The sequence below is a fragment of the Scomber japonicus genome, chromosome 21 (assembly GCF_027409825.1).
Source record: "Scomber japonicus isolate fScoJap1 chromosome 21, fScoJap1.pri, whole genome shotgun sequence".
Taxonomy (NCBI): Eukaryota; Metazoa; Chordata; class Actinopteri; order Scombriformes; family Scombridae; genus Scomber; species Scomber japonicus.
In genome coordinates, this window is record NC_070598.1 from 19,309,766 (window position 1) to 19,336,614 (window position 26,849).

The window sequence follows — 26,849 nt, forward strand, 5'->3', positions numbered from 1 at the left end:
ACCCCTCAGATTTATTCTGGGGCTTTTTTAGATGGTCCTAAACCCCAGGTTGGGAAATATTGTACTACAACATTTAACATTTCATTTTTTTCAATTTGTAAAGTTAAATCAAATAGGCCTTACTGCATGTCAACACATTAAAGTGAGCAAAACTGCTAAAGAAGGACGAAGAACAAAGAAATCAATATTGGTGCAATAAAGTATATGACAGACTTTATTTTAGTTTTTTATCTTTACACAACATACACAAATGACGTGCTTGTCTTCATGTTGTGTATACAAGTAGACAAGACTAAAGTGTCTTGGTTATGCAATTAAAAATTATAGTCTACACATTACGAATATTTAAATTTGTGTAAGACACTTGTGATATGCACAGGAAACGCACATTTAGCCTGGTTAAACTGTTTCACATTGTTCAATAAAAACACAATAATACAATGTGACAATAATACAATATCAGAAAAAATCAATAAGGTGTCATATTGGAACTTCACTTTCAGTTTGTTGATACAGTCAACATGGTAACAGCAGTAGGAGTGGAAGTAATAAAATAAAACAAATACAAAAGGTAGGCAATAAAATCACATTTCTTTAATACATTATTGGAGCACACCAATCATATGCTCACATTTCTTATTGTTTATGAGTTAAATAAACTCAAAATACTTTCTAAATGTAATCATTAAAAGTTGAAATGAGAAATTTGATTTATATATGTGAAATTTCACTGTAAAATTAATAAACAGACTTTTTGTTGAACACCTCTGGTTTTTGTTTTCATAATACAATATTACACCTTTGGTTGGTTTGAGTGTCAAAATTATCCTTTTTTTATTTGTATTCCGACATTCATAACATAGATTATTACGTTGTTTTTTTCCGTCATCTTTGTCGATATCCACACATCTTGAGATGAATTATTTGGTGGGATAAACTGACTGTAAACATTACAGTGCTTTGCCTCTTCAGTCTCCCGTGTTATTACACAGCAGTATTTGGGGTGGCGCGCCTGTCGCCCGTGTGTTTTGCTGGTCGGAGGCTCGTTCACTATGTGCACAGAGATGGCAAGAGAGCCGTAGCTGACTGCGGGGCCTGTACGGTGGGCATTTCACCGACAACCGGAGCTGACTGAAGGGCCTGTACGGTGGGCATTTCACCCACAACCGGAGCTGACTGCGGGGCCTGTACGGTGGGCATTTCACCCACAACCGCTGAGACACTGGGAGTAAGAGAGGAGCAAACAACGGACAAGGTAAAAAAATTCAACTGCTTGTTTAACTTCAAATCAACACAAACGACTTTCTAGTAACGTCAAAAATTAATTGATGTCCTCCACATTGTACCAAAGTCTTACAGTAGCTCTGTGATGGCGGACCTTACTTAGTTTGTTAGTTAGCAAGCCGGCTAGCTGGCAGCAATTGGATTAATTTAAAAGCTAACTGGCTAAGTATGTAACGTTAGCTTGCTAAACTAAAACTAGCCGCGTATGCTCCACTGCAACTTATCCTGCTGAACATAAAACAAACACTGCAAAGTGTTTAATGTGTGTACAAATATTACCATCTAGTTAGCCAGTTAGATATCACAATTATAATTACAAGGTTAGTTAGCTAAGTTAGTTACTCAAACAGTTAATAATAAAAATGAGATTTTTTTCTGTAGCTAGTTGGCTAGCTTATTGATAGCTGACTTTAGCTTGCGTTGCAGCCTAGCAATCCCAGGCTACATGCTATCTGACAGTTACTGTACTTATCTGATAGGACTGCTTCAAATACAAGTTTAACAAACATTGGCCCAGGTTGATCAAATGTCTAATTGAAGGCCGGTAATGAACCTAGCTATTAGGTTACAGTCTGTGAGCTAATGTTAGCATGTCAGTAGATTATCCACAGTTAGCTAGGGTTCGTGAAGCATATCAGAGTTGTGTGTTATGATCAGTGTTCGCGTTTGAAATGTCAACAGGGTGTTGCAAGCCTCTGGCCTCACGTTACGAATAGTTTGAAAGTGTGAGCTCCTTTTATTACCAAACAAAGTCGTGGTCTTGTTCGTGGAACTTTTTCATCTCAAAGGGAAGAAACTCTTGGTTACCTCTTAACTTTTTAAAGGTGTCACTTGGTGTCTATGTGGTGGTTCTTTGGTCGTGCACAACAGCTGAGGTAAACACTGGCCTTGCATGTGGTGGCATACTGCTATTAAATAACAGCTCTGCTACAACATATCAGTAGTGCCTTGCTAAGAAATACTGTAAATAAACAATGTCAAACTTGCACTGTAACCTTGTGAGCCTGGCTAAAGAATATTGAGAACAATGTAACTTCTGCTAACATAGTGAACTTGGAATCAGCTAATACCTGATGGGAATCCCTATCAACAATGGTTAGGCCCAGTTGTCTTCCATTTCCCTTTTAAGGGGTAGGCTTGGCCTCAGATTTTAGTTCAAACAATCTTGCCTATTTCATGACCTGCTGTCTCTCAACTGTGACCAGAGGTTTGGCAACTCAGGCCGTCACATATTAGTGCCACATTGAGAGGGAATTACTTACAGGAAGCTGTCACTTCAGCAGCAACTTTTTGATGGCTGTTCTGAAATATGCTTGTTTGCTCTCTCTCTCTCTCTCTCTGTCTGTCTGTCTCTCGCTCACACATGCACACTGACCTTTTGAAAAACAAGAAGCAGCTGTGGGTAAAGAGGGAGTTGTAGCCTGCCGCCACGGTGTGAAATCAGAGTGTCATGCCAACATAAAGAAAAGTTGTAAGAGGTGAAAACAGCTCCTGATTGTTGTTAAGTGAGAGGTAGGTTGAAGGTGATTGTTCACTAAACCTTTAAACAGCCTCTACTGTATGCAGGGGAATTGAAAGCACAGCCACTGCAGTTATCACAAATTCAGGGTGTCTGATGGTCAGTAACTGCTGCAGTGCAATCCTAAGGGGTCTGAATTGATTTAACACCTCTGCATGGTAAAAAACAAGCTTCTCCTGCCTCCTTTTGTTATAAAATTGCAGCCGTTATGTCTTAAGGTTGGTAATTATTGTGATCTTAACCGAAGCAGAAGAGTAAGGCAGAAAAATGAGGCTACAGTGTGTTATGGCCCAACCTGTTTGTGTGTGTGTGCTCGTAATCCTGTTCAAGTAAGCAAACGCCCCCCACCCAGCATCAGGGTCACCCCAGATGTAGTCCAACCTTCTCCAAAGAAGCTGTGGCATTATGCACACAAAATATAAAGTGCATTGTCGTGCAGTAAGCAGGGTACTAGCTGTTTTGTAAGCAAATCTACCCCTACATTCAGTCTGCTGGCTTTCCTTTCCACAGGCCGACCAGCACATCAGACAGGATGAGCTACCAGTTACACACAGTGATACAAAAAAACTGAAACCAGTTCAAGTTACAAGGTTAAAACAGTGTCGTTTACATATTATTGTGTAAATTGCATCTAAACTCTGAGATGTGCTTTCCTCCCCTGAGTATGCGATGATCCGACATATTTAATGCTTATCTGTTGGATATGAGGCAATGAAATCCTCTCTCAAGGGCAAACGGGCATTTAAAAAATAACTTCATATTAAAGAGACTGATTCGGACTAGGCCCACATTTAATAGTTATTTTCATTCTTGATTAATGTGATAATTTCTTTTGAATTAATCTTTTTTTTCAGTTACTGTTAGGAAATAATGAAATATGTGTATCACAGATAAATTTGCTGCTTGCTTACAGTCCAGAATAGAAATAAATTATTTTACCATCATAGAAAACTCTTGAAATCAGCAAGTGTTCACATGTTGAAAAACATTCATGAACACGAACCTGCGGCTGCATCACAACAGAATTAGACACTGTTGTGAATTTCGATGTACTCGGTGGGCGAAGTGTGGATGAGTGGTGGAAAGAGATCCTGACCCACTACGCATCATATAAACATATAAAGACATTGTAAAGTTTTGTTGTGTTGACCCTGTACATTAGATCTGGCATTAACATGCATCTCTAGTGATCTGATCACAAGTAGGCAGCGTTAAATACAAGTGTAAACAACCTTCAAGATGCATTGTGATCCGATCACTCAAACCACTTGCTGAGGTGGTCTGGGACACATTTGACCACACATTTTTTGTGGTGTAAACATTAATCCATCCCAGCAGGAGCGTGACAGAAGCATAGGTCATCAATGGTGGATGTTGTCAGTGGTTGAAAAGGGAGCACAGATGTACATCGTTGGAGTAATCTGAACAGTAGAAACGGTCGGTAGGGAGGACTGACCAGGTTGTGGTGACTTTTACCTGTATAAATTCAGGCACCAGTCCAGAGTCACATACCCCTGTACCAGCAAAGAGAAGTGCTAACATAATTGAGTACTACTTGAGTAATAATAATAATAATCACTCCAATCTTTAAAGGGGACCTATTATGCTTTTCCGTATTTACAGTCAAAAATATATAATGCTACAATGTCAGATGTCCACATTAAGTGCAGCCAAAGTGTCAAATAATGAGGTAAACGTATGTAGAAATAATCTCTGAGTAAAAAGCACCAGTGCCAACAGTTTTTTCTACTTTGTTTTCTGCTGACGCCGACTCGTGACAGATTTCTTTATCTGCTCAACGCACAGTGCTGAAGTTCACTGCTCTGCTAACATTGTGGTGTTTTTCCATCATCTTGGGGTAGTCATGCTGAGCCATGACTCAAGTTGAGCTGTTACACTGTGAGTGTTTTTCCATTATACAGCACCATAAGTGATCTGCTCAACAAAGAGCTCCAAATTTCTTCATATGTGTCGACTGGTTTTTAGCTCCACTATGAGACTCTAATCTGGTGATGAACATGTAAAGTCTTCACAACTTAAGTCTGGTTATTTAGTCATTTAAAAGCTTTTGATATGGAAAATTAAAGTAGGAAATGACAAGCTGGCAAATCAGAACAGAGTGAGCTCATTGAGATGGGGGCCGTGAAGAGATAGGAGCTCAAACTGCTTGTTAGAGACAGAGGCTGAACTGAAGGGCTGTGTAAGATAAATAAGGAGATTTTTGAACTGTGAATCATGTAAAGCTTCTTCAGTGTAGTCCCACAATAAAAATATAAAGCATAGAAATGAGGATAACAGTCCCCTTGTAAGCATGCTTGACTAGCCTGATTAGCATGCTTTTCACTGCATCTGTGTGTTGCTTGGCAACCATTCTGGTAAATGTTGAACTACATGTACATGTAGCAGAATGATTATTATTGCATTTGTGTTGCTGTGTGTTTATTTCCTGAAAGCTTGCCAGGTGTATTTAGTTTTATAAATGCAGTAAGCCACACAAGGCTGAAGTTTACAGTGGTTTTAGAAGAGCTGAGGGGCGTAGCTGCTGTAAAATCACTGTAAACCGCTGCCTCGTGTGGCTTATTGCTTTAATGATCATGTTCAGGTAGTTTGTGATGGGTTTCTACCCTGCTGACAGAGGCTTTATGAGGCTGTGTGTTTTTAAAATATTGTCTTTATTACTTAATGGAGACCGTCCTTTGTGTATGACTAATGTGCTGACAGTGGTTAAGTGTCAACAAGTCTTTCATACATCAATATGCCACAGCCCATCTCTGTACACTGCTGGCTGTCAACATATTTAGGCTCTGATAAATGTGTTTGCTTCGTTTTGCAGTACTTTTGCACATAGTCTGTTTGATTTCTTGTTTTGATACATACATGTTTATGCTGAAGGGATATTAAATGTTTACAGTAGGGATTCCCTCAGCTTATCTGCAAGATTGATATTTACTAAATGAACTATGTACACACGTCACTGTGAAGGAAAGCTGTGGTGCCATTTGTCTTCTTTTGCAAACTTTATTGTAGTTGATGGGCAGAGGCTTTTCAGTGTGTAAGAACACACACACATACAAGCCACAAGGAAAAAAAACTCATTAGGATGTCCCTAGTCTGCAGCACACCTGATTTGTATGAGGACTTTTAGAATAGAACAGAGAGCCCAGAGGAAATCCAGACAGACGGAGCATAAAACCCTGATAGAAAGCGTTAGGGCAGGAATTGATTGGGTACTTCTCGTAGCTAACGAATGAGTCACTGTATATTTCAACACTGCTGCTGCATTCTTCACAAGGCTTCCCTGGCAAAAGTGAATCTCTAGTCCAGACTTAATAAAAGCTTAATAAAACAATGTTAGATTTATAAAGCAGAAATGCTGAGCAGGGATTCAGTAAGAGGACCTGACACCGACTGTGCTTTTGGGGGTTTCAGATATATTCCCCTTCAGTTGAGATCTACAGTCAGGTTTTGAAAATGAGATCTGACCAACATAAGATATTAAATGTTGAATATGTTCCTGACACATTTCAACAAAGTGTGTACTTGTCTGAACATGAATATTTTACTTGATTAAAAAGATCTCATTCTTGTAACAGTGAATATCCTGGCATATATTCTAGTTAAATTTGAGGTGGACAAACTCAGCAATGTTAGATTTTCTTTTATTGATAAACAATATTGGCAAGTTTTTTACAGAGCTCAACTTGAAAGTGAACATGGCAGTACTGGGGGAGAGACTCAGCTACTCTCTGAGATCGTTACTGCAGTCCACCTTACGTGAGGGTAACCCGTTGTTGCTAACTTTGCGGCTAACTCCCTTCACTTTAATCAGCAGGTGGTGAGTAGGACACGGGAGCTTAGCTTGGGTCGAGTTCTGTGTAGCCCCTTGTTTATATTTCAAAAACGACCCAGTGTATTCACAAATATGATGCAGCCTTTGTTCAAACTGTGTCCTCTGATAATTGGACTCCCTAGTTTCACCCATCTTATTGTATGTGACAGTTCATGTTGACCATAAGCTCCAAAATTGAAAGTGTTTTATATCGTTTATGACATAAACATACTTTTACTTTAACCTAGCAGATCAGTAGTGAACTCCCCTGGTATGTAACTGAAAGAGCAGCAATGTGGCAGACTTGGCTCTGTGCTGCTGAAATGGATCGTTCAGTTACCTCTGGCGTGAACTGTCCCTATCTTCTTAATTGGGTTCCTTCTAAGCTGCTTAAAAGTGGCTCCGGTCAGACATGGATCAACCAGCGTCCGTGTCAGATGGACGCTGTGATCATCAAATCGTATCAAAATATGCTCAGTCCTAATTGGAGGCTTTGTACAACATCAGGAAACAGCGGCTGCGTTGACGTATTTGCTGCTGGAGTTCAGATGATCAAGATCAAGCTAACCACCTGTGCTGCAGCCATTGAAAAAAAAAAATAAAAATAAATAAATGAAAACAACCATAAAGGTCATAAAACACATGGAGCAATACAAAAGATAGTTTATGATAAATACAATGCAAAAAGATATTAAATACAGAATAAATACTTACTCAATACCAGATGGCAGCTCTAATGGATCAAACAAAAAAGAAAAACACAGATACAGCATCACACCTACAGTCACAGTGCAAACACGCAGATTCCCAGCAGCACCAGCTTTATCCGGCCTTTATTTGCTACCATTTAAAAACCTAATAGACGCAGGGATAAATTAGCTTTTGAACTTGTTCCATCTGCAACAAGGGACTCTGAACCTCGGGGAGAGTAGCAGCTCATACTCTTTATACAGAACATGAGGTGAATCGCTGATCATTTTATTGGCCTGACTCAAGGTAGCCTGTTCATATGCTGACATTTAAATGTTGTTTTCACCTCATTGTTTTATGTTGTGTGTCCTGATGAGGCCTGAACTCTGGAGATTAGGATGATCCTGCTACTGGTGGTAAATTTAGTTTGATAATAGACTTTTTTTTTTTTACAGCAGCCATTTTGACTTGTCGCAGCAGTAAAAGCACTGAAGGGACCTAAATTGAACTGTTGCCTGCAGCTGATGTCTGCACTAAATTAAATGTTATTTCAAAGGGAAAAATTTCAGTTCTGAAACATTGGGAATAAGTAGCTCATGAAAGATGAGGTGTAAGATTAAATTAGCTGGCTGCACCTTTATGATAGGTATTAAAGGAATCTGATCGGGGCAAAAAAAACTGGATTGGGACATTGTTAATAGTGTAGTATAATAATGCAGTCTCATGTTCACAGTGTAATTAGTGTTCATGACTTTTAGGAGGAGTTAGTTGATGGTCTGATAATTAAAAGGATTTTCATTTAGTTTTCCTCTTCACCCCGCACTGTGAGAAATGAGAAAACACATTTATATTGGCTCATCTGATGGGAGGTTTTTAGCTGCGTGTGATGTGAACAGACGATATCTTTTGCAGTATAAAACTGGCACTCTATTGTTTGGTTTATTAGTGTTCATATGCAAGAGATGCTGATGAAATGATCATTTATTACAGTGCATGCTCATTCAGTGTTCCTCCCTGTTTATTAAACCTTGTGCATACTGTAAACTGAAAAAGTGACCGTTGGACATATCTAAACATGAATTCAACACATTTACAAATTGAGTGCATGTTTGAAAGGAGTTAATCATGGCCTTTGCCAGAATTGTGGTATTAATGCTAGAAGACCTAAAAGTCTACGACACTGCGGCGGTGAACAGAAATCAGACCTGACTGTAACATTTGGCTCAGAAGCAGCGTTGTATAGCAGCGGGTGAACTACAAAACACAGCCTTAAAACTGTACATGGCATTGTGCAGCATGAGTGATCAAACAGGTTCAGGTTCAAAATGAACCCAATTATCTAGAACAGAAGTGGCAAGTGAAAACACAGCTGACAATTGTACAGCTACAAGCCTTAAAGATAGATCTAATATTTTTCTGTATGCATTATGAGAAAAATACAGCAATAAGTGTTAAGCATCGCAGTTTATACCAGCTTTGTCTTAAAAGTCTTCTTTCTGTTTCAGAGGAACCATGGGACACGGAGTGGGCTGAACCAGACGGTCAAGCAGCACACACCAATTGTGAGTTTAGTTTTCTATATGTATGTATATGCCTTCAGAACCACAAACCTCCTGTAGGCCACATAAACGTGTAAGGCTGTCATATTATAAAGTCTGAGCAGTATGTAGTGGTACCTAAGAGTCCTCAGTTGTGTTTGTATTGTAATCTTGCTGAGTCCATTGGTTTCTTATCTGTAAATTCAACAGGCATATGTCTTGTGTGTCTCTGTCTCTGTGTGGATCTGAAGGTTTCCCACTGTGGTGTATGACATGGCCACGGCCTCATCGAGAGCAGAGTCTAGCCATAACCACAGAGGAACATCACAGCTCCATGCCATTGGTGAGTCCAAACACAGTAGGCTGTCATGTGGGGGGTGCAGCATCGCTCACTCAGAGAGCTCAAGACTTCCTACGTGAAAAAGATAATGTATCTCATGATTAAATCTGTTTATCTGAGTAGGAGTAAAAGATAAAATGTTGAAAGTTTTTAATAGTCTCATCATCACTTCTTCATTTTGCCCCTTGGCCAGTTTCCTGTGCCAAAATCAAGAGGAAGAAGAGCCTGTTTGGGACGGCCATTTATGTGGAGGTGACAGCGGAGGGGGAATCGCGACGTACAGCGAAGTCCTACAGCTCCTCCAGTCCTAAATGGGATGAGAGGCTCACTCTGTAAGAAGCAACAGTTTACCCACTCTGTGTAACTGACTGTTGTGTATGCTATATTTCTTTACCTTTGTGCCACAGAGTCTTGGTTTTATCCCTCTGTCTCTCTCACTTCTTCTTTCTTTGTAATTTGTGTGCATGATATATGTGTCAAGCCAAGTTCCATAAACACAAGTTAGTGTTCACAGTGAGATCCATAAATAAGTGTTGGAGGATAACTTATGGATCCCCAGTCTCTTTATTATTTGGAGAAGATAAAAATGCGAGACAGACTGAGGATTTTCTGAGTTGAAACTTTCTGCAAACATCTGCCTCCTCTCACTCCCCCAAACAGAATGTTCCTAGAACAAGTCTATGTTGATCTCCAAATGACCCAGGCTTATATAAAAAGCTGCTGAGAGAGAGACACAGAGAGAGAGACAGAGAGAGAGAGAGAGAGAAATGGATCAACAATTCTCTCCTCCTTTCTAGAAACTCTTTAGTAAACAGGGTTTGGTGCAGGATTTTTGAGTGTATATGTGTCTGACAGTGTAAACATTATATAACAAACATAAGGTTGATAAAAAATGTTTTAAAAAAAAACATTCTACAGAAAATCTAAATATAATGACAAATAACCCTGAGGTTGCTCATCTGATAATTATCTGAAAATACTGTACAACAACACGCTCTTTGTATCTCAGAGCCAACGGCCTTGAACTAGGCAGGAGTTTTACAGCACTCAGGCTTCCGAATGGGTCAGCCAAATGCCAGAGACATGTCATTGTAAATGCTAATTGCTTTGATTGGGTAATTATGGCTGACAAGACAGAGAGTACTGTTGTGTTTGTGGTCCTGTGTTTTCACCACAGATCTTCTGTAAGCTGCTGTAGGTCTCAAACAAGCCAAATACAAATGTTCTTAAGGCTGATGCATGAATACGATGGCTGTGCTTTGTACTGTTCATCTGTCATTAAGACAGAAAACACAAGGTTTTAGTGTTGTTGCTCTTCATGTTAGTGTCAGCAACATTGTCTGAGTTGCATCATCACAGGTTGTGCAGAAAGTATTTTTGATTCTGAATACTAAAGGAAAACAAAATCGCTATGGATACCACTTCTCTCCAGCTCTGCAGTCAAAGCCATTCTTCAGCAGCAGCAGCAGAGCTTTCCCTTTAAACCCCCCCCCCCCCCCCCCCAGTAGGTAGTTTAAAAGGGGGAGTAAAATGATGGTGTGAGGAGTGCAGCACCGCCATACTGTCTGCCTCTATAAAACCAAACTGTCAAGTGTAAAAAAACACTTGCCACCAGCCTCACGCAGCGCCGCTAAAATGTTTTGACATCATTCACAAATAACCACGGCAAATAACAAAATCATGTTCTGTTTGTGTGTTCTCGACCTGTTAGGAATGTAACACCGCGCACAAAGGTGGATTTCAAAGTATGGAGTCACCACACCCTGAAAGCAGACGCTCTGCTGGGCAAAGCCATGCTGGACCTGACACAAGCCTTGGAGCAGCATGACAGAAAATGTATGATAAAGCTACATCAAACGCACACATCCATATTACAATGCAGATTATAGAGCGGCATGTGCTTATTGTTTAGCAAATACAACTGTGGTACTGTTACCATAGTACCAGACAGCTGTAGTTTCATTATAGTGTTACTTATGTAGACTAGTCGATATCAGTATCATGTTTTATGTTTTTCTTGATGTAACCTGATTAAAACGTCTCTGCTTTGGCTCTACAGTGGAGAATGTGAAGGAGGTGCTGAAGCTGAGCGTGGAGCAGAAAGGAGCTGTGGTTCCAACGGGGGAGCTGACCGTCTACCTGGACGGGCTGACTGTCACTGACCAGGAGGAGCTGGCACCACTCACCAACGGCAATGCAGCTAATGGCACCAGTGAGCTTAACTGTTATACATTTGGGGTGGAGTTGCCACATTGAATGACTTTTTCTACTAGTAAATAACCAAACAGGGAAGCACATGCAGAGAAAAATGTAGCTAAAACACTTACCAAAACAAGCACTCACCATTTCTATTTGAATATGCACATTTGACATATATAGACTAACATCATTTTCTTCAATCCTCTCCAGAAGTCCAACAGAACGGCGACGCTATCCACGAAAATGGAGAGTCGTCTTCCTCTTCCTCAAGGGCTGCCAACAGGTAAACCAAACCAAACCAAACCAACCAATCACTGCTCCGCATATCTCATCATGAGGGAGAAGATTCTTTGTATTCAAGTTTTCCTAAAATGGTTTTTGGCCTGCTTAGCTCCTTGAAAGCCAGTGGCATGCTCAGCCTCAAGTAAAAGAATGCTAACAAGCAGCAAAGAGTCATGTGTTAGCACTGTTTCCTCACAATGTGTCCCATAGGAACAAATCAGCACAATCTGTAACTGTGGATAATAGACATAGCTACACTGTTACTGTAGATACTGTTTTATTGTTTAGCTCTAGCACATGCAGTCTCAATCATTTTTCTCTTTTGTTACCACACCTCCTTTTTTTTTGACGACATAGAGGTAGATGTTTCTTCTCTGTCTGTGTCTTCCTTTTTTCTCAAACCTATCTATCTCTCTCTACCGCTTTGGGTTCGAGCGAGTGCCCCTACCGGTTCCAATCTTGCTTATCTGTCGCGCTCTAAAAGTGCCCTTCAGTGAGGCAAACAGTTTTTTTTTTTTATTGAAAAGCCAGAGAGGGAGCACGTCTGCTCATGGCACCAGACGGGAGGTTGGTGGGGGGTTGCGTCTGGCTCCTCACTGCATTGCAGTTTCTGAGGAGGACTGCAAAACACAAACAGAGAGAAATTTAAAACTTAGTGGTGTCCCCCCCCCCTTCCCCTCCCTTTCTCGGGAGTCCCCCCCCCGAAATGGTGGAGGCAGATAAGAAGAACAGACGGCTCAGGGCTATTTGTGAGGGCGAGACACATTGTTATGCAAATAGTCAGACTGTAAGCATGTGTTTATGAAAGGAATATTTTTCATATTGTTCATTAACACGAAAAACAACTCCAACAGTATATCCTCTCCACCAATTAACGTTTGATTCAGATATGTATTATACTATAGGTTTTGTAGGTGGAATTAAAGCACATTTACATGCATTAGTCTGTGTGCAAACCAGCAGTGGCACTACATTAAAGAAATCTGGATTCAAATCTTAATTATTTCTCTATTGAAGTTAAAGCAGCAAAGTTTAAGTTCAAGATAAAGTTAGATAGATTTTTGGTTATTATTTATCAAGAGTGTAATACTGAGACATTTGTCAAGTGTTGCTGAACTGTGATTGGTTTGCAGAAGTATGACATCACCTTTTTTCAACAAAGCACTGCCCACTTCGAACTAGGGAGAAGGCAAAAAATATGCTCACGTTATACTGCAGTGAAGTGACGTCCATCTTTTACCACATAATGAAATAGATAATGGATACCACGAGCTGTTAAATCCCACCATGCAGGGTCTCAGAGTCTGATTAGCTGTTAAAATCGTTGATGTATTATCCCCCCCCCCTCCTCCCCTACTTCTATTGTTGATCTGAGCTTGGTTGTTCCCTATTGTCCCCGCTCCTTCCTCCAAATGTGACCTCACTTGCGTCACATGAAAGCCGTCCAAACAGAGGTGAGCTGTCTGCTGTTTATCTGGGAGTCAGTGCTCAGGGAACCTCTGCCCTACTTCCTTCCACTTGTGTCTCTCTTTGTCTCTTTGACTTGTTGTCCTTCATGGTCTGACAGTACATCACTGTTCTGCTTGAGTGTATTTTCTGGCAATCTTCACTCCATTGCCTCTCTTCGCTCTCTTCTCTCTTCTCTCTCTCTCTCTCTCTTTTTTTTTTTACAATCAGCTCCTATTAACCTCTTTTTCCTGAGTCTTACTCACCTTGCCTTTTTCTTGTAGTTTTTTGTTTGTGTTTGTTTTTCTCTGCCTTGATTTGTTGCATTTCTTCCCCTCCGTTTCAGTTAGCTTGGGGATCTGCCTCTCCTCAAAACATTCAAGTAGGGAGACCTTTCCTGTGGAGCCAGAGGCGCCAGAGCTCACAGCCTGTCAAAACACTTAATGCTGACCTCTGTGCTGGCTGCAGCAGTATGATGATGTATTTTGTTCAAACCGTGTGTGTGTTCCAACTATAATTTCGCTAATTGCCTCTGTGCATCACATTTCAAGCCTGCAGGTCCATTTGCCTTTGATTTAATATTTCCACTTATCTAATTAATGAAACAGCTATATAATTACAAAAATAAAGTATTATAATGAATACAAATGAACTAATAACTGGATCTTACAATGGGTATAAGCATAGCAAGAGTTGTTATTTAAAAAATTATTGATGATTGTTTCTTTAATTAAGTTATGTGTTTGCAATCGTGACTTCTCCTCTGGGACTACTTCTTCTTCTGGCTACCGGTTTGTTTGGTGTGACGTTCTTACAGCTGGCAGGCAGCCCACCTCTCACCTAGACAAAGCCTGGAGTTGAGTCAGATGGTACATTTTGTGTCGGTCTCAGTGTGTGCACGTCTACGGTGGCGACTGAACACCACCAGCTTACAAAAGGGCCTCTTCAGCTGCGCCCATTACGTCATAACGTCATCCTGCTTGGCCCCGTCCTTAGCCCCCCCCCCCCCTTCAAGACAATAATCTCATTGTCACAATCCAGTTTTTTTTTTATGTGACACCCACACTCACAGTGGAAGTGGCACAGACTTAGCAAAACCAAAACACGACTTATTTGTGCTTTGAATTTACATAATGTAGTTTATTATATTTTTATAGAATTTGTTAGGATCAATTAATGGTTCAGATTTAACAAAATGCTGTTGGTGTTTTCTCCCTCCAGCACAGTGAATGGTACCGACTCAGAGCCTCGGTCAGGTTCCTGTTCAGCCTCCAACGGCGTGGACGGTCAGGTGCCTTCCAGTTCCTGTAGCCCCGCTCTCTCTCACATCGTCAACGGAGACTCCACAACCAACTCCACCCCAGTCCACCAACCATCAGACAGTGACACAGAGAGTAGGACAGGTGAGCTTGATGTTTCATTTGCATATTCAGATTTGTGACTTGCATTAAATTTTAAAGTAGAATCTGTCGTTTTCCAGGTTTGTATGGTGTGTTTCTAGGTTTTTCAGTCCTGCGCAACCTCCTAAAATTTGCATTATTCTGTTGTGATCTTCCTCATATGATTTTCATTGACTGAACATACTGTATATGATAAGCATGTGAAAAATGGACTGATCCAGAGCACCTCAGTTGTGCATCTCTCCAGCAGGCATTCATTGTATTGCCTGCAGATGGGCTCGGGCCACTTTAAGTTCAAGTTCTTCACGGTTGACTCGGCCCAGTGGAACAGTAGATTTATTTTCATCAAGCAGGGCCTGTAATCTCTGCTGTTGTCAGCACCTGCATCAAAGTCTCCCCGGAGAGAGATAGAGAGAAAAAGAAAAGCAGAGTGCAGTGTACTGTAGAGGGAATTCACCGCAGGGAACTAAAAGCTGTGGACTACACCGAGCTGCAGTTGACTTTAAGATATCAATTCTTCACTTATGCGCTGGTATCACTGGTGCTGTTAAAAAAAAAAAAACAACCCAAAAGTTTAAGCAAATGAGAACTAACACCTAATTGGATGGTATTTATTGGAAATCAACCCATGCATCCTAATGCTGAACTACAATGTTGGTGCAGTTCCCTTCATTTGTGGTGCCTCTACTGTATTAAATGTGACAAGCTAACAGGTGTTTTAACAGGTGACAGTAATGTTAATGTGAGGCGGGTGCATTTTAGCAGACACAATGTAATTTTCCTTTGTCCATGATTTTTCTTTGCTTCACACATTACTTCTCAGATGTTTTGACATCACAATTATGAGTTAAGCAAGGCTCACTAGTTTCTTCCTTTTTGGGTTATAGAGAACAATAGTTGCATGGTTTACAGATTAGGCAACAGGGCATACGATAGATTTTTATGTACACCCTCCCACCCCTCCCCCCACTGGAGTACAACACATGGCTTGTTGCACCTTGAATATGAACAGATAATCACAGCTCCAATGTTGGATCTATTATTAAGTGTTAACAGTGACAATGTTGTATATGGTGTATAATAATGGTGTTGTGATGGTGTATAATAAGCCAGGTGCTTTAAGTTGATGCATATATACAGATGAGGGACAAATTAAAGGAAAAACCAACATGAAGTGTCTTTTATGGAGTCCACTGTGAGCGCCCAGAACAGCTTCAGTGCTACTTGTCAAGTCTGTGGATGGAAAACTACTAGACTAATATGTGTAGTGCAGTCAGTCACTTAAAAGGCCAATCTTCTTTTTTTTTTTGAGTTGATATGATTATTATGGTGTCAGCGCGTCAAAGCTAGACTTATATCAGTATCCATTAGTTAGTCAATGCATCTAAACAGCACTGTTGTTTTCTCTCACTTGCCTGCAGTCAATGGAGAGTCCTGTGACGCTGCTCCCGGGCCATTGCCTGCCACAACAGGTGACGCGCTGCCCCCTGCAGATGACCACGAAGACTGCAATCAAAATGCCGCCCCGCCAGACTCTGACACAGCACCAAATAGCACATCCCAACCCCTGCCAACCTCCACACAGGCTCCAGCCTCCTCTACTGCTGCTAAGCCTACTGATGGCGCTCCTGCTGCTGCTGCCGCCACCGATGCACCTCCTCCTGCTGCTGCTGCTACTGCTGCTGCTGCTTCCTCCACATTCACCTCCCCAGCCCAAGGGGGCAATACCATCACAAACTCCTCGTCATCGTCCCCCCCCCCACCAGCACTGGGAGAAAATAATGCCTCAGGAGCAGGCGGGTCCAGCAGTAGTAGCAATACAACTGTAACTACAGATGGGGCCAAGCCTAGGCAGCAAGTCCCCAATGCTGGAGCGTCAGATCCTCTGCCACCTGGGTAAACACACACCTCCAGCTGCTTGTTTTACGCACTACAATAACTCCTTCTCAGTAAAACAGAGGAAGCCACCTTAAAGTGATACTCCATCCAACACTCAAACCCTCATTTTTCACATTAATGAAGCAAAATGTGCTTCAACCATCTTTCACAACCTCATTCAATTTTTATTTTTATTTTGGTGCGTGTAAGAGCATTCACCAACTGCTTATTTCCCACCCACCGAGTTGCTGTTGTTGACTGTTGTTTCCTTTCAGGTGGGAGCAAAGGAAAGATCCGCATGGGAGGACGTACTACGTAGACCACAACACCAGAACTACTACTTGGGAAAGACCACAGCCACTACCACCAGGGTGAGTCTGCTGCTCGCTTTCTGTCCTCAGCCTCCTCCACACAATCAGGTTTATGTGCCTGTTGAACAGTGTCTGCAGCTGAACAAAACTGTGTAGTTGGACGCTGAAGGTATTTTTTTGTTAGTTTTGGGTTTATATTCCTTGTAGTGAATCTGTAAATTAAGACCTGATGAGTTTTCCTGATAGTTGAAGTGGTGTGGTGTTTCTTCCACAGTGTGTATTATTTTCTGCAGCCATTTTCAAAGTTTTTTTAAGGTTAGTTTTAAAGCTGCAGTATAACTATTTTTGTTATATTTGCTAAAATTGTTATGATGTCCTGACAGTAGAGTAAGATACAGACTAGCTGTGAAAAAATCAGCTGTCTCTGGGTCCATCCAGTGGTCGCTAACTGCCACCAGCGTGTGCACACGCTGGTGGCAGTTACAAGTTTGCTCGTACTGGCAGCGCTGCAGAGAGGAAGGAGGAGGGACCTGGAAGTTGTACTTGTTCAAATTTTCTGACTAAATCATAACTACATACTGCAGCTTTAATTGTGGTGAGGTTAGTTTCAGTGAGAGTTGTTGTCTAGAAAGGCACCATCATCAAACAAATTCTGATTGAATTGCCTATAAGTCAGTTTTAGGTTGCAATAACAAAAGAAACTAATTGAGACACTTCTCATTCTGGGAACCTGTAACCTGTCTCATTCTTTTTCTTACCAGCCTGTTTTATTCTTGTATTTCTTTCTGTTTATTGCACCGTCCATCTCCTTCACTCTGCCAGATGGGAGCGCAGAGTGGATGACCGGGGCAGGATCTATTATGTGGACCACAACACCCGCACCACCACGTGGCAGCGTCCCACCATGGAGTCAGTCCGCAATTTTGAGCAGTGGCAGAGCCAGCGCAGCCAGCTGCAGGGAGCTATGCACCAGTTTAACCAGAGATACCTCTACTCTGTAAGACAATCCTTCCCATCACTGTCTTCTCCTCTCAACCCCCCTTTTTTACACCAGTGTAATGCATGAGTCAAACAGTTTATAATTTATACTGTTTCTTTGGAATACCACCCTCATGATAGTGTACAGACATCACAAATACTTATGTATATTTAAGTAATGTAAACATCTTCCATGGGAAGCCAAACTGGTTCATGACCAGTATGTCCTCTCTTTGTAAATGAGTAATACTTAGATGATGTAAATATTAGTATGTAGTTTCGTATTCTATTAATGTCCCCGTTCCAATAAGAGATCAGCTTCCCCTCCACCAAGGAAAAGTTACATGGACTCAAACACTTGCGCTCTTTTTACTTAAAATGCTGCAGCCTTCCTTAAGCAGCAAATGTTACTCCAAATACAACATAATCCAAGTATACAATTACCTGACCCAAGATAAATCTGATAAATCAACAAAACTTATATATTTTGCTCAGTGAAACGTCACCTAATCACATGGGATCTAAAAAAACTTTAAACTTTTATTATGTTATTATATAACTTTATTAGCTTGTCACCTTTAGAATTGTTCTGTTAGCTCAAACCCTTTGCCAATGCTCACTTAGTTTTACCAACACAGAGCAACCATGTGTGGCTCTGATCAAGACTGCCTTTTAAAATCTTTTTGAAGGTACATACAAGTTACAAGATTATTTGTATTGATCTGTGATATTTTAGGTCACTTAGTATTTTCTGTGCTGTAATGGCAGGTCAGAAAATCCACAACACTACAGCATGCTTTTTATTATTAGCCGTACTGTAAATGAAAAAGATCACATCACTCTGATGAGTTTAGAAATCATAGGCTCAGTTTCTGAGGGTGGTTACACATTATGTAAACCTTCAATCTTTCTCTAATGAATCTCATCTCATTCCCTGGTCGCATTTGCTTTCCAATCCCACTCACTTAACATACTGTTTGGCATTGAGCTCAATTCATTTAGCCCAAAGGTGAAAACCTTGCCAAGATTTACAGTGTGCACGTCCCAGCTTCTGCCTTAATCTGGTTATCTTTGTGAGGGTCCCTCTGCTAAAGTCTTTGATCTCAGCAGTGATGTCATCTTCACTGCTGATGATTAGCTTACAACACAAATCAAAAGACAGGCATAGCTGGGATACTTCCCAGTACCCAGCCACAGAGGCAGCAACATAAAACTTTTTATATATATATTTATATAACCCTACTTGCCTGTTTACTGTCATGGAATATATTTTTGCTTAGTTTTTTTTTTTTTTTTTTTTAAATTAACTCCTGTGAATTTTGAATATTTTGACCAGACTTTTTAAATGGATGTCTATGTGTGCATCCCTCGTTTTCAGGCATCCATGATGTCTGCCGAGAATGATCCTCTTGGCCCACTACCTCCTGGATGGGGTAAGTTCACATTCTTCCTTCTAAATAGTGGACACATTTTCACTCATGTCTGCACTGTAATAGATATTCATTGGCAGTTCTTGCCAACATGTAAGAAAACCACAAATATATTCATATACATTGTATCTATTCTCATGCAAAAATGGGTGTTAAAAGTATAAATTGTGAGGCTGTCTTAGCTACACAAATTATTTCGAATGTGTCCAAATTGTTTTGTTGCATCCACAATCTTCAACCGCCTCCCTTTAAAATCCTTCTACTACTGGCAGCTCACAAAGAGACAGACACAGATGACAGTTTGTCACATTAGTCTGTGTTTATTTTACGAGTCAGCACTGATGGTAATCTGACATGTGTTGCCACATACTGAGGTCTGGTGTTCAATCTGTCTGTTAAGCTTCAAATTCCTCTGTGTGTGTGTGTGTGTGTGTGTGTTTTTTTTAATCAACTTCAGAGAGGCGTGTGGACTCCAATGACCGAGTGTACTTTGTCAACCACAACACCAAGACAACACAGTGGGAAGACCCCCGAACTCAAGGGTGAGCTCAATGCCTGATAAACCACAATGGAGAGAAATGGACACACAGTTTTCAGCACATGGTTGCATATATTTTAGCCACTTAAAAAAGACACAACTCAAAAAATCAATATCAGTCGGTGTACGCTATATTTAGAGTATTTTCATGGCTTCACCTTGCTGTCAGACAGTGCTTTCCTTTGGCCCTATTTTCTGATCCGGAGGACAATCTTATGCACTGTATTATGCTGCAGATCAGCTGTTTGGGTCAGGAAGTACTGTGGTGGCATAGTAAGGTGTGTAGAAATATGGAAGTTATCATATACTGCGGGTGATAAAACAACTCTACATAAAAAATGTGAACTATCTCTTTAATGTTCAACTAGAAGATAAGTCTCTCTGGCTCCAGATTGTTTGGACATTCATATGAAAGAGGAAATTTCTTTCTCTGCTCTTTTGTCGGATTTCTCAAACTGTAAATGAGTCATAAGAAGCAAATACATGACTAAACCATGGACTTCCTACACTGGTTAAATAGAGTTAATCAGTTGTTACAGAACACATTCTACTTTTCCATTATGTTTCTAACCTCAAATACTGATGGTTATCATTTAGAACAGGACATTGTCATCAAAGCCATTTGCAGTAATTTTCCCTTTGCCAACCAGTACCAGAAAACCTATGATCCTATCATTCCTAAGCCATGTTGACACAGTAAACTGGAGTCAGCTACAGTTGATGAGATAAATCCAACCATGCCATTCAAAATGTTTAGCCTATAAAACATGGCACATTACCTTGAGGGTAAAGCTAAAATGTAAAACATCTCACTAAGGCTTTATGATATAGCACAGGCCACATCTGGATGCTGTTTTATAAGTTTGCTTGACCTGTAGTTTCACAGCAGCTGTAGTTTTTGACAAAAAGAAACTCACATCCAAATATGGGAGTAAAGTCTGTTGTAATGTTTCAGTTCTGAGTGTACTTCTGATCCACAGAGAAAAGATAAGTAAAGCTACGAGGTGCACTGAGTCACATGTCAGTTATTGGAATAAATCTATTCCCAGCATTGTGATGCCATGAAGGGTTTTGGACATTGTGTCCCTTTTGTCCTTAGGTGACATTGGGAACAAAACTGAGCAGAATATGGAAGAGAAATTTCCATAACCTGGCATTCATTATGTCACAATGACCTGAGCTATGAATATTCTGAGCTATGAGACAATTGTAAATGTGAAATTGCATCTCAGTTTTATTAAAAAATAAAATAAAACTTTAGTTTGAATGTACAAACTTTGAACAATCTTCCACTTGTATTTTCCAATTAAACAATAACATTTATTTCCACTTATTTGATTTCTTCTGTGTGTTTTTCAGGCTACAGAATGAGGACCCACTGCCGGAAGGTTGGGAGATCCGCTACACAAGGGAAGGGGTTCGCTATTTCGTGGATCATAACATCCGAACCACCACTTTCAACGACCCCCGCACTGGAAAGTCCTCTGTGTAAGAACACGTGTTGTACCTGAGACCAGAAGCTGTGTTTGGTCAGTCAGTTGCAGCGATGGGAGCTTCTGTGTAGTTTAAATAAACATGTTTACAAGGACCGGATGACTTTTTATTTTTTGCTTTAATGAAGTCAATGTACATGGAGTTCAAGTAAGCTTAGGAAATATATGAGTCAGAAAATGGCTCACACTAGTATTACATTTCAAAGATGGTGTTTCACACAGAGACGTTGAAGTAATTTGATAAACTTTTAACAGGAAGGCAGAGAAGCTTCATGAGAACATGCCAGATCATACCTGACATGTGCCACATTATTTAAATTAAAAGTATTCACAGTTGTAGAAAAAGCTTCTCTTCCATTGCATCTGTCAGTGTATACTTGACACATTTTGACTTTTAAATCTGTTGGTTCTTCTCAGCACCAAAGGCCCTCAGATCGCTTATGAGCGCAGCTTCCGATGGAAGCTTGCACATTTCCGCTACTTGTGCCAGGTAGGTGTTTTCACTCCCTCACGGCCTTTCTTGCACTTATTCTCTCTGCTTATCTCCTTCTCCCCCACACAATGTGTTCATGTATTATTTTGTATCTCCCCAGTCCAATGCTCTCCCTAGCCATGTGAAGATCACCGTCTCCAGACAGACGTTGTTTGAAGACTCTTTCCAGCAAGTAAGTGGATCCTTCTACGTCTGCTCTGGCCTAATGAATTTCAAGTATAGTGATTCATCACAGCATAGTGTTTCCTCTGTTATACATACACAATATCAAAACATTCAGCTGTGCTGCCAGTCACTGATATGTTTTATCTGCTAACATGTTCCTCTGTGTTTTTTGTGTGTTTGTTAGATAATGGCCCTGAAGCCTTATGACTTGAGGAGGAGACTCTATGTTATCTTCAGAGGGGAGGAGGGTCTAGACTACGGTGGTTTAGCCCGGTAATGTAGAAAAAAACAGTCCTGCCTTTGGAAAATGTCTACTACATAAAAATTGTAAACTGTAATCGATGACATGCAACTTATGTCTCCATCTTTTCGTCCCACCGTACAGGGAGTGGTTCTTCTTGTTGTCCCATGAGGTGCTGAACCCCATGTACTGCCTGTTTGAGTATGCTGGCAAGAGCAACTACTGTCTGCAGATCAACCCGGCCTCGGCCATCAACCCAGACCACCTGTCCTACTTCTGCTTCATAGGCCGCTTTATTGCAATGGCAAGTTCACACGCAGCTGTCATGTTACAAAAAACACGAACACAACAACTGAAAGATTAAACATTGAAACAAGATTTTAAAATGAAAATACAGATATATAAATCACCAAGTGGCAAACTTCCATCCATTTGTTTTCTTTTTATCTGTAAAAGCTTGATTCAAATGAATTTTCCATTGCTGCACACAATATGTATGTGTTCTCATTCTCACATTGACCAGCACAGCAAAATAAGATTTAGAAAATCTGAATTTCGAAATAAGAATTACTTTTTTCTTTCTTTCTGTCGACAGGCACTTTTCCATGGCAAGTTCATTGACACAGGCTTCTCCCTGCCTTTCTACAAACGCATGCTGAACAAGAAGCTAATCCTCAAAGACCTGGAGTCCATCGACCCAGAGTTCTACAACTCACTCATATGGATCAGGTAAACGTGTGTCTTATGTCTACAAATATGTGTATTCTGTCATTTATTAACATTACTGTCAAGTGTTCAGAGTGAAAAGAATGTTTTTTTAGTGGTCATGTGACAGTTGTAAGTATTGCTGCACTTTACACCGTGTGGAGCCTTTGATTGAAGAGCCAATATTTGCATTCTTAATTAGATTATGTAGTGAGTAGGTTTATTTAGACCACTTTGAGAGCCAGTACTTTGGGGAACTCTTCCTAACCTATTGATGCAACTTGAAAAAAGTCTTTATCCTCAATTGTAATCTTAACTAATGATGCTTATGGCCAGTTCTTCCTGAGCTTTGTTTGAAAAGCCATTAGTTAAAGCCATTTGCTTTATATGAAATAAGTCTGTGAGAAGCCGAAACAGACCTGAACCAGAAGGCTACAGTGTTTCATGATTTGCTTTATTCTGAATCTCATGAACCAAACCGCAGGTGTGAAAAGACTAATAGACAATGTGCTGTAAATTACTTTCTTCCATATAGTCCAAAATCACAAATGGGTCTTTGGGCTTTGCAGTCTGTGTAACTACAACAGCCTGTATCGTTTAACCCTTAACTGGGATAAGGGAAAACAAAAAGAATAGAAAGAAGTGGTAGTAATATCATTTTTAAAAGGAGAAACAGAATAATTGGTATATAAAGTAAATAAACTACATAACATCAGTGTTTGGAGTGAAGACCTTGTGACCTCAACCACCAAAACCTTTTCTTTTTTTTTTTTCTTTTTTTTACAATGGCCTGCATGAGGACAGACTAGACTACACATAAGGGTTGGTTTAATACCAGTCACACAGATGTAGAACAGTGGAGATGCTAACAAGAGACAAAGCAGTTCATGGCAGACATCACAAGAAACAAGAGCAGACTCAGCCAGTGTTTGTTTACCTTAGTCAGATTTCATGTTCATGAGAAAGCACAGAGCAGCAATGAGCTGTTTACCCTCTGTGATAATGTGATAGTAACAGCAATCTCATCTCTCCTCAGGGACAACAACATTGAGGAGTGTGGCCTGGAGATGTACTTCTCAGTGGACATGGAGATCTTGGGGAAGATCACTTCCCATGACCTCAAACCTGACGGCACCAATGTGCTAGTCACTGAGGAGAACAAGGAGGAGTATATCAGGTTCAGTATACACACGGTTTTATCCTAACAGAAACAGTACCTCACCTTTGAATATCATTTAGAGTTAATCTTTTTGTGTTGTTGGGTTTAACAGTTTAATGGCAGAGTGGAGGTTCTCCCGCGGGGTCGAAGGTCAGACCAAAGCTTTCCTGGATGGCTTCAATGAAGTGGTTCCACTTCAGTGGCTCCAGTACTTTGATGAAAAGGAGCTGGAGGTGAGCAGTGTGCCTGTTAATTGGTTGTGTAGTCATCATATCTGTGTCCTGCGTTTATTTTAATCCCAATAAACTACCCAACTCCACAGAGATTTTTTTGTTGTGATTCAATGACATCATTTTTCAACGTCAATCTAAATGAATCAATTTGGTTACTTTATCTTTACTTTTTCTTTTCACCCTTATGCAGTGATGCTTCAGCTTTGGGTTCTTTGCTCTGCGTGTGATTCATGTATTTTGTGTTTGTAGGTGATGTTATGTGGCATGCAGGAAGTTGACCTGCAGGACTGGCAGAGAAACACAGTGTATCGGCACTACACCAGGAACAGCAAACAGATCATCTGGTTCTGGCAGGTACGGTCTCATACACACACACACACACACACACACACACACACACACACACACACACACACACACACACACACACACACACACACACACACACACACACACACACACACACACACACACACACACACACACACAAAAACACACACACACACAAAAACACACACACACACACACACACACAAACACAAACAATACATAAATAAAATGAACTTGATCTGATATGTGTCATATCATCTGGTTTTATAAAACAAATCAAAGTTGTAGTGTAACACAACTTGGATCACATATATTTGGTGCAGGATTTTCAGAAATGATTGAGTCAACAAGCATGTCAGAGACTGTTGTTGTGTGGTTATTGATGAGTGTGTGTTTGTTGTCCCCTCCTCTGCAGTTGGTGAAAGAAGTTGACAACGAAGTGCGTCTGCGGCTCATGCAGTTTGTGACTGGAACCTGCAGACTTCCTCTGGGCGGCTTCGCTGAGCTCATGGGTCAGTAATGGACACACAGATGAATACATTTACTACATAATCAGATGCTTTGAGACTCCAGCAGCTAGAGGTACAGACTAAGCACATATAGACTTCTCACTCTTCTTGCTTTGCATTGTAGGAAGTAACGGGCCTCAGAAGTTCTGCATTGAGAAAGTGGGGAAGGATACATGGCTTCCTAGAAGCCACACATGGTGAGTGGACTTGATTGATGGGATTCATTTCTCTTTGGCACAGCATTATACCTGGATGTTACTCAAGTATTTTACTACTTACAGATTTACATAGATTAAAGTCAGCATCCATATAGAAATATGTGATATGATTTTTTTTTTAAGTGATGTTAATACTATACTTTATTGAGACAGTGAGGCGCTAAGTTCTATTTTAACATCATGTAAATATGTTGTCAATATGCACTATTAGTAGTTTTATTAATAAAACACCTAATCATATATATTCAACCTTAAAGTCAAAGTGAAATAATATTTGGATTGTATTAAATCAAATCATTCAGATTTTTCCCACAAAGCTCATGTGCAGTTTTATGAGTTTGATAAAAATCATTGATCATTAATATTGATTAAATACATATACATGCCTGGATTCACAATGAGTCATCCAATATATGAAAACATTTTACTGTTCAGTGTATTGTTGAGCAGATTATGATGGTGCAGTAAAGTCTGTTTACTGTCTAACAATGTTAAATATGAGTGATTTTAAATGTGTGGTAAAAAGAAAACCAGGTCAGATGATAGATGCAGTTTATAGAGGAACTGTTTGTAACTCAGGAATAGTTTGTCATCATTTTATGAGAGAACAACCAGTACCAGTGTTTATAAAGCATGTGACCCTTCATATTTGTAATCTTTGGCCCTCCCTCTTGTCTTCTCAGTTTTAACCGCCTGGATCTGCCTCCTTATAAAAGCTTCGAGCAGCTGAAAGAGAAGCTCCTCTTCGCCATCGAGGAAACGGAAGGATTCGGCCAAGAATAGAGGGAGGAATCTTGTTGTCTTTCCCTCCTCTCCCCATTGCTGTTCATTCAGCCAAGTAAAACAAACAAACAAACAAAAAATTGCACAAGATAACCACCAATGTATATAAGCTATTTTATCATTTTAAACCAAATCTTAATTTGCAGCATCATTTTTGCCGCAAACCTGCCCCCCTCCCCCCTTAGCCCTTATATATGATATAATACCCCATCATGAAATATGCAAGCATTTCAGCATTTTTGCTCTTCTGTTTAAAAACAGAAATCATGGATATTTTTGAAAAAATTTCCTCCCCACTGCTGGCTGGCTTTTTAAAAGAGACTGAAAGTGTTTCTGAGAGGATTTTATAGTTGAAGCAGCAATCTTCTTTTAAAGCTCTAGTTCTATAGAGCTTTTAAAAGGCGAGTGTAGTGTCGGGGTCCCGTGCCTGAATAATTTTTTTCTTCCTTCCCTCCTCCCTGTCGGACTCGTAGTAATTGTTGCAATTGTTTTTTTTTTTTTTTGCGCGCTTGCATGGCTGCCTCTGAAGATGAGAAGACTGCTGTGACCACCCTTCTTCTTCACCACACACATAAACACAAGACATCTTGGATTAATCTGTCACTTCATCAGCTTTTTGTTTTTTTTTACCGTCATCATCAAAAAGGCACAGTTTTCAGGATGGACTGATCTGAAGCAGAGCATACCATTTTTTTTCTCAGTGAGATTCTGGACACCAGAACAGACAAAGAAGCATCATCGGGTTAAAGTTAAAAAAAAAAAACAACCTGAACTTCCTGGAGAAAAGCTACTATATCAAAAGGAATATGGAGAGTATGGGGGGAAATACACTTAATGGATTTGTGAGTGTGAGTGTGT

At 40.3% G+C, this 26,849-nt stretch overlaps 1 protein-coding gene across 1 annotated transcript; it reads left to right on the plus strand.

Moving 5' to 3' along the window:
- Positions 1 to 989: 989 nt before the first annotated feature.
- Positions 990 to 26,849, plus strand: LOC128382069 (NEDD4-like E3 ubiquitin-protein ligase WWP1). The gene is made up of 25 exons (XM_053342047.1): positions 990 to 1,255; positions 8,828 to 8,884; positions 9,112 to 9,203; positions 9,394 to 9,532; positions 10,912 to 11,036; positions 11,260 to 11,412; positions 11,610 to 11,682; positions 14,349 to 14,530; positions 15,949 to 16,423; positions 16,681 to 16,776; positions 17,539 to 17,713; positions 19,073 to 19,127; positions 19,582 to 19,666; positions 21,022 to 21,150; positions 21,573 to 21,645; positions 21,749 to 21,820; positions 21,998 to 22,086; positions 22,199 to 22,358; positions 22,650 to 22,783; positions 23,796 to 23,936; positions 24,031 to 24,151; positions 24,401 to 24,505; positions 24,897 to 24,993; positions 25,115 to 25,187; positions 25,892 to 26,849. Exons 3-25 carry the CDS (start codon positions 9,134 to 9,136, stop codon positions 25,989 to 25,991), a joined length of 2,922 nt encoding a protein of 973 aa, XP_053198022.1. The 5' UTR covers positions 990 to 1,255; positions 8,828 to 8,884; positions 9,112 to 9,133; the 3' UTR covers positions 25,992 to 26,849.

Excerpts from the sequence above, each read along its gene's own strand:
- LOC128382069 (XM_053342047.1), top strand. The coding sequence starts at position 9,134 with ATGGCCACGGCCTCATCGAGAGCAGAGTCTAGCCATAACCACAGAGGA. Across the intron at positions 19,128-19,581 it reads CCCACTACCTCCTGGATGGG|AGAGGCGTGTGGACTCCAAT; the intron begins GTAAGTTCACAT and ends AATCAACTTCAG. Across the intron at positions 21,646-21,748 it reads ATTTCCGCTACTTGTGCCAG|TCCAATGCTCTCCCTAGCCA; the intron begins GTAGGTGTTTTC and ends GTATCTCCCCAG.